This window comes from Arachis stenosperma, chromosome 3 (assembly GCF_014773155.1).
Source record: "Arachis stenosperma cultivar V10309 chromosome 3, arast.V10309.gnm1.PFL2, whole genome shotgun sequence".
Classification (NCBI taxonomy): Eukaryota; Viridiplantae; Streptophyta; class Magnoliopsida; order Fabales; family Fabaceae; genus Arachis; species Arachis stenosperma.
The window spans coordinates 141,188,852-141,196,562 of NC_080379.1; the positions used below are offsets into that span (position 1 = coordinate 141,188,852).

Consider the following 7,711-nt stretch of genomic DNA (forward strand, 5'->3'; position numbering starts at 1 on the left):
TGTTACAAAGATTTCATTTTTTTTTGTAACATAACTGTGTAAATTAGGTAAAGTGTGAAAGAGTTAGTTTGAACTCTTGAATTGATTATTGCAATCAAGTTAATTATATAGTAGAAATTTTGTTATGATTTGTGATGGAAATTAGATGTAAATCTCATTATATATTATGAATGGTGATGTACTAACGGTTTTAAATTACAATTTTTTTTTTGTTTCTTTGATTCAACTTCTTTTTGAAGTCTCTAGAAAATTTTTATAATTGATTATCTGTTTAATTTTTTTATATTGACGATAAATATATATTCATTTAATGTTGCGTATATTTTTTAGCCGTTATGTAGTGAGTATAAAGAAAAAACGAGAAATTAATTAATGAAGTATGTGTTTTGTCCTTTTTGTGTGTGATGAAAAATAATAAAAGGTGAGATTATTTATAACTATATACAGTCTAAATTTTTTCAATTTTTTCAATTTTTTTTTCTTTTTTAATAAGAATGTCACAAAACTACGAGATAAAGCAAAATTAATTCTAAATAAATATACACATACAATTAATAACTATTTATGATATATTATTATATTATTTTATATTTCAATTAAATTAAAGCTATTTTTGAAAACAACTAATATTATATTAGAATATTTTTCCTCATTGAAACTGGAAAGAGATACATCGAAGTTAAAAAAAAATTTCAAAAATAAAACTTCAACAAAATCATTATACTATTACTTATACCGCCAAACTGTAATAATGCCCATAGATAGTTAAACATGGCTGGAATAGTTGGAATAAAAGAAATTATCAAATTAATGAAGAAAGAAAACAGCGCAAAAAGCATGAGTTACCCTATCGTAAAAGAGAGGCAATTTTGTGGGCCTATTAGGCGCCTGGCAAGCGTAGCGCAAAATGTTTTAAAGGCAAAATCCTCATTGGTGGGATAACACTTTAATCCTTTACCTTAATTAATTAATTAATTGATTAATCACATGATATCTTTAATTAATCGCAATACTAAATAAAGTGGTGTTAGAGATAAGATATATATGGGCCATAATGGAGGCTTGCGGGTTCAAGCTAAGTGTGAGTTATATATAGGCTTTTTTATTTATATAAATATAAAAAATATTCTAATTTTCTAAATACTATCATGTAAATAGGAGTATTCATAGATTCGATCCAAAAATTGCGAATATCAATCCGATATGTAAGGTTATCGGATTCGATCCGCAAAGTTATCAGATCAGATTGTGTATTTTATGTAGGTATTCACACATCCGATCCGCATATCCACAGATTCGCAAAAATAAATAAATAAATAAGTAAATAATATTTTATTAATATTTTTTAAATAAAAATAAGCTTTTTAAAATATTTATATATTTTGCGGATATATCCAAGATCCGATCTAATCCGATCCGCAAATGTGTGGATCAGATTGAATCCAAACTTAAAAATCGCAGATGAGAGATCTGATTCGGTAATTTTACTGCTAGCCATATCCGATTCAATCCAATCCGTGTTCACTCCTACATGTAAAAGTGAGTTAAGCCTAATTTTGATATCCGAGATCGGCAAGTTACACTAATTTAGCAAGTTACACTAATTGGAGAAATTTGAGCCAAGTTTTTCTTCTTCGACCGCATCCCCCTCCCTCATAGAAGCCCTCAATATGGATAAAAGCATGTCCCTGCCTTCCTCAATTCTAGCACATTGCATCTGTTTCTTCAATCGATATCCTTTATTTATCTACGATATCCTGATAACTATGTAGCCAAATTAGGCCTTCATTGCTAACTTAATGTAGTAATGTACATCAAGTCCAGTTGCAACTAAATTACAATAGATAAATTTAGCTTGTTTTAGGTAATGCTTTGAAAAGTTCCCTGGTTTGCTTACAAGGACACGCAGAGGGAATTATGCAAGCCAAGGTAAGGTTGGTAACCTCAATCATATGACTGTAGATGATGAATGCTTCATCCAGAATATCTTTAACAGGCGCACTGGATATGCAGAAATCAATACACAAAACATTGACTCACTAGGGACACAGCCATGATCAATTATATCATCAAAAATCCCACGCCACTTTGAAAACTTTTTGTTCATTAATCATTACCCATGCAATCTGCTAGAAATGAAACCGAACCAGGGTGGTTGTATCATCCACTTGTATGCCTTCGGAGAAGATAAACATTTGAATAAATAACATAGCTATATAACAAAACAACACAGCATTAGAACAAAGACAGAATACTGAATGCAATGACAAACTACACGGCACAAGGAATTAAAAACATGAAAAAATCCCATCATATCGTCATTGACGCTTCCAAGTACTAAATTTGATCAAATTCTACTTGCTAGGCACATGAACTGACCAACTAATATTTTACCATAAAATTCCACTAATTTCAACATTCAATCATGCCAATTTGTTTTCAACAGAAAATATATAAATCTAAGTTACTCATTCTGAGATGACTAGTTTATGATAAATGTTATAAATGCAATTAGAATGGCTTACCCTAAACCCGGTATCATAATGGCACATGCAATTCACTGCAACATAAGCGACGTCTTCGTTCTTCATCCACTGCTCCCTATACTCCTTCACCTCGTAGTCAGTGCTGGGGAAGGTGCCATGGGAATCTTCGTAGGGGAAAACCTAGTTTGTGGAAGAAGAAGAAGAAGATGAAGGTTCCAGAAACAGATCCTCCTCGAACGGCAACGTTTCAGGTCACGGGTCATGTGAGGGTGGATAGGGAAAGAAGAAGGAGGGTGCAGAGGGTGGGAGATGCACGCATTAAGATGATAAACAATGTTGAAATTAGGGATTACGGTTTGAGGAGAAAAACAGAAACTCAAAAAGGTCGACATTTTTGAAAAATGAAGCTTTGCGCTATGCTGTGCGTTGCGACACTTGGCGGGAAACAACTCAACAAGAATATTTGGGTCATGGACTAAAGACTTATTTGGTTAAAGACTTTTTATATCAAAAATGTGCTAATGGTGTGTTGATTGTTGAACCAAAAACTTTTTATTGATATAAAAGGTTTTTAATTATTAAGCTAAAATCTTAAATTAGATATTTTACATATTTGTTTATATAAAGTCAAATTTATTTGATAATATATAAATATCAAATTACAACTCTAAGATCTCATCAATTTTGTACCACAGACCTAGATGAACAGAAGTACTACAACAATGTTTCAGTACAAAGACCCAAAAATTTCAATTATATTCCAACTTACCTCTAAAATATGTCAAATTCTCCTAGGAAATTTTGTGATTTTCTTCAAATTAGTAACAGTTAACATCTTAGTTTTGCATTAGCTTTAGCACGGATTGACCTCCACTTGCTAAATATCATGAGCTACAGTATAAGAGCATCCACTGATCAGGCAGCATAATAGGAATGAATCTATCAGAAAAATGACAAATGTAAACAACGAAGCATCTACACAAGGGAAATTTGAATCTTCAACTGGAAATTATTGATTTACAACAAAAGAAGTACCGGCTCAATGATGCTGAAGAACCTTTTATCTATTGAACCACAGATGCACCTCCCTGAATTTCTGTAACCTCATGGTCCTAGATGGTACATAAAGAAAATAAAACAGTGGAAAATATGTAGTAGTAACGAAACTTCTGTGCTAACCAAATTTGACATATACATTTCATAAATAAAAGTAAAGAAAATACTGGGGTCAGAAAAAGAAGGCTAATTGAAAGCTGTAAAATCAACCAAAGATATCAAATACCGCATTGTAAATCGGTATCTGGTTACGCCAAAACTCTAAGGGTGGTAGAAGCAACCTTCCTGCAATATGATTCGAGCAAAAATTTTAAGAAGATTAACAGTAACATCGAACAAAGATATTTGTAAGTGTATGAAAAGTGCACTAGTGCATCAAGTATCTCTAGGCCAAACAAGATTTAGCTTTTATGAATGAGAACTGGGAAATAACTAACAGGGAAAACTTACCTGATTTGGACTTTTTGAAACCTGATAGAGCAGACACTGGGAATATCTTCTCTTTCTCACCAATGATCGAGGGGCTTAAACCCCTTTTTTGTGGATATTTGGTTGCAGTGGCAGATCTAGTCCTTTTTCTTTCACACGTGATCTGACTTTTTTCACTTGTAGCTTTCTTTCTCCTAAAACAGCCTTCTTTATTTTTAAAAAAAGTTCTAGAAACTCTAGATGTAGAGCTTTCATCGAGATGTTCAGATGGTGTATTTACTTTTTCTGTAGTTACTTTTTCCAGAGATTGCAACTGAGCTGGTGTCAGTGGACTGTTCAGCTCCTCTGGATGTTTTAGAGTAATTCCAGAAGCTGGCTGCTTCTGCTGAACTTTCATGTTATGATACCTGGTAACACATCTAACGCTGCCACTACCTTGAGCGGCATTAACCCCACATGTAGCGTTAGAATCATGCCATTCACCTTCAGCATGTGGCTTCCCATGAGCCCCAAATGCTTCCTTTAAAGGTTTCGAAGAAGACAGGATAGATTTTTCTTGAGCTGTAACACTTAAAACATCAAGCTAGATAACAAAAGATCTTGGAGATACGAAATGATAAAATATCAAAGAAACTATAAGTCAAGTAAATGCAAATATTTACCAGCAGAGAAGATCTCAGGATCAATTGATGATACATTTTTAGGAACAGCACTACCCAAATCAGTGCCAATAGTTGATTCATCCCTAATCAAATCTGCTGCATAGCTTTCCCAGTTTTGAGGAAAACCAAATAAGAAATGACTGAAAACCTAGCAACATAGAAAACGGGTGAAAAATCAAACTGGGAAGACATACAAATTCTACATTGTTTTGATCCTTGTTCACAAACCAAAACTTAATAGTTTCCATCCAATCTACTGCTGACCCATCATTTAAAAGTTTGACAACCAGGTTAAAATGCTTAATGATGAGGGAATTCATGGGTAAATGCATGTATAAATCTCTTCCAAGACAAAATATGCATATTGATGCCATATGGAGTTCCCAAACCACCATGTAATGAATTAATTTGCAAACGTAATTAATCAAGTAGAGAAGTAGAGAGAGAATACACCAATGAGTAATGGCTACAAACCTCAGGAGGGAAACCATTATCTATGGTGCGCTGCTCGTCAATGAAACCCCTTATGATAATATAAACCCCATCTGTGGTCTCAAGAGAGAACAGATCATGCCGTTTCGCAATGGGAGCACTGGTGAAGACACGCACTACTTCTTCCCTGATTCACGGAATCAAGTTATGCAATTACCAGATTAGATATTTCAAGGAAAACATTACTCCAAATCAATTTCAGCAAATCACCAAAATGCATCAAAGGAGGTAAAACAAGGTCACGAAAAATCCTAATACAAAATCAAGCCAAGTTTCTTACCTTTTTGATGCAATGCCTCCAATGGCTAACTGCTTTCCTTTGAATCCATGTTTAGCTTTAACCAGCCACCATTCATACAAGCAAACCTTCGCATACGGAAAACACAGAAAGAATCAGAACTACGAAGAAATGAAAAGAGGAAAAATACTTAGGTGAACAAATAAATTGGAAAGAGAATGAGGAGACGCATAAGTAACCGTTGGTTGGAAACAAGATAAATTGGCATTTTTAGAATTGGATGGAGTTGAAGTAAGCTCAGCCATGAGTGGGAAACGTGGGAAACAGTGAAATCCCCGTTCCTCTTTGTCGGGGCTTCTAATGGCTGACTGATGGTGGCAGAGAAGAAGAAGATGACCGGGACAGCAGCCCCGGGAAAATAGAGCAGAGAAGCGCCGTCGCACTTTGCAGCCACTGGTGGTGTCGTCGTCGTTGAAAGTCGTCGTCACCGAGAAGCAGTGCAGCACCGTGGCCGTGAAGGTGAGAGAAGCAATTGAACAGAGGAGCTTCAGCGCAGGCTAAGGTGACTCTGAGGCTGGTGAGTGGTGACGTCGGCTGGTGAGAGACAGAGAGAGGGCTGAGAGGGAAAGGTGGCGCCGTACGTGAGGGTGAGGGGACTGAGGGTGCGTGGCTGCCTTATTAAGATATGAAAGCATAGCATTATCAGTGTATAATAAACAAGCATTAGTATATGAAAGCCCAAGTGCAGTTGCTTTTCACAATGAGACAGTCCTATTTGAATATATTGTAAATTTGTTTTACAGAAATAAGATTCAGAATCCAGGCGTTTCAATCAAATAGGATTAATGCAAAGTGATACATTTTCAACTAGTGAAAGAATTTGAGGAAACAAAAAGATACTGGTATTAATTCTAAACTCGGAGGTAAGAGATAAACCATTTTCCCATTCTCAAGTGCATCTTTCACCTAAGGGTCTTCATTTGAAGTCACAGGCAACACAGATCAAAAAGTAAATAGTCCTTATGATACAAAAGACCAGAAAGGCAGGGGATAATGCTTACATGAAAGTGAGATTGGAGTTTCCTCCTCAAAAATTACTGAACAGCAATCTTAGTCGTCTATCCTCACTGAATTATTGGTAACCATGTTAAGATATTAAGCAAATTAATAAATGCCAAAATATATAAGAGATCAATTTTATTAGTAAGCATATGGAAGAAAAAACACACACAGAGGAAACATCACTAAATAACTAAGAATGCAGTGAAGAAAGATGAAAGCAGCATAGAAATTAACTCAGCAAACAATGAGAGTAAAAGCAGCGTAGAGAATCATGAACAAAATTAACTCAAGCCAACAAAATCCAGCTAACAAAAATCATGAACAAAATTAACTCAAGCATACAAAATTAACTCCGCAAACAAAGTACAGCTAACAAAAATCATGAACAAAATTAACTCAGCAAACAGAATCCAGCTACTCAGCAACTCAGTTTCAAACAACAGTAAAACACTAAAAACAGCAAAAATGATTCCAAGTCACACTGCTTACTGCTTACCGGCAGCGAGGAGGAAGGGGAGTGACGTCGACGATAGAGGAGACGGCGACACCGGCGAACAGAGAGAGAGAGAGCTCGAACAGAGGAGAGGGCGACGGCCACAGAGCTTCCACACGACGGCAAGGGAGCTTCCTACGATGGCGACACAGCTTCCTAGGACCGCGACGGAGCTCCCTACGACGTCGACACAGCTTCCGAGAACCGCGACGGAGCTTCCTACGACGGCGACACAGCTCCTGCGACGGCGACGGAGCTTCCACACGCGATGCCTAACACGCGACGGGGCTGCGGGCGGCGGGACTGGGTGGCTAGGGTTCTTTCTTGAGATTGTTCTTTCAATTTCAAAATTTCAGAGAGGAGAGGCGTGGGAGTGCGACCGGGCTGCGTTGGGGTCATGGGTAGATTAAGGTTTTTCTTTTTTTTTTTTCCTTTATAAAACGTAAAACGGCGGCGTTTTGAAGAGTAATACCGAACCAAAAACACTCTAAAAACCGGCCGGTTTCAGTGATTCACCGGTTAATTACCGGTTCGACCGGTTTTTTAACCGATTTTTACTAAGCGGTTTATGAGGTCAACCGCACCGGCCTGGTGACCAGTTCCCGGTTAACTCGGTTGAATTGGCCGACCCAGTTCGATTTTCAGAACAATGCAAGGCAGCCACGCACCCTCAGGCCCTTCACCCTCAAGTGGTACGGCGTCACCTTTCCCTCTCAGCCCTCTCTCTGTCTCTCACCAGCCACCGTCACCATTCCCCAGCCTCAGAGTCACCTTGGCCCGCGCCGAAGCTCCT

At 37.0% G+C, this 7,711-nt stretch overlaps 1 protein-coding gene across 8 annotated transcripts; it reads right to left on the reverse strand.

The window, feature by feature from the left end:
• Positions 1-1,408: 1,408 nt before the first annotated feature.
• On the reverse strand, positions 1,409-7,307 carry LOC130969110 (kinetochore-associated protein KNL-2 homolog). 8 transcript variants are annotated; one of them, XR_009081788.1, is made up of 12 exons: positions 6,922-7,307; positions 6,425-6,490; positions 5,603-6,033; positions 5,406-5,491; positions 5,108-5,252; positions 4,634-4,781; positions 3,993-4,532; positions 3,769-3,827; positions 3,522-3,598; positions 3,256-3,377; positions 2,526-2,666; positions 1,409-2,212 (listed from the first exon to the last, which is right to left on the reverse strand). XR_009081788.1 is itself a non-coding variant. In XM_057894701.1 (10 exons), exons 3-9 carry the CDS (start codon positions 5,666-5,668, stop codon positions 3,551-3,553), a joined length of 1,092 nt encoding a protein of 363 aa, XP_057750684.1. In that variant the 5' UTR covers positions 5,669-6,033; positions 6,425-6,490; positions 6,922-7,307; the 3' UTR covers positions 2,681-3,377; positions 3,522-3,550. The 8 variants fall into 8 exon arrangements, 2 of the variants coding, with proteins under 2 accessions (XP_057750684.1, XP_057750683.1); XR_009081789.1 differs by having other exon boundaries at positions 3,256-3,397; XR_009081787.1 differs by having other exon boundaries at positions 1,410-2,176; positions 3,256-3,425.
• Between the last annotated feature and the right edge of the window lie 404 nt (positions 7,308-7,711).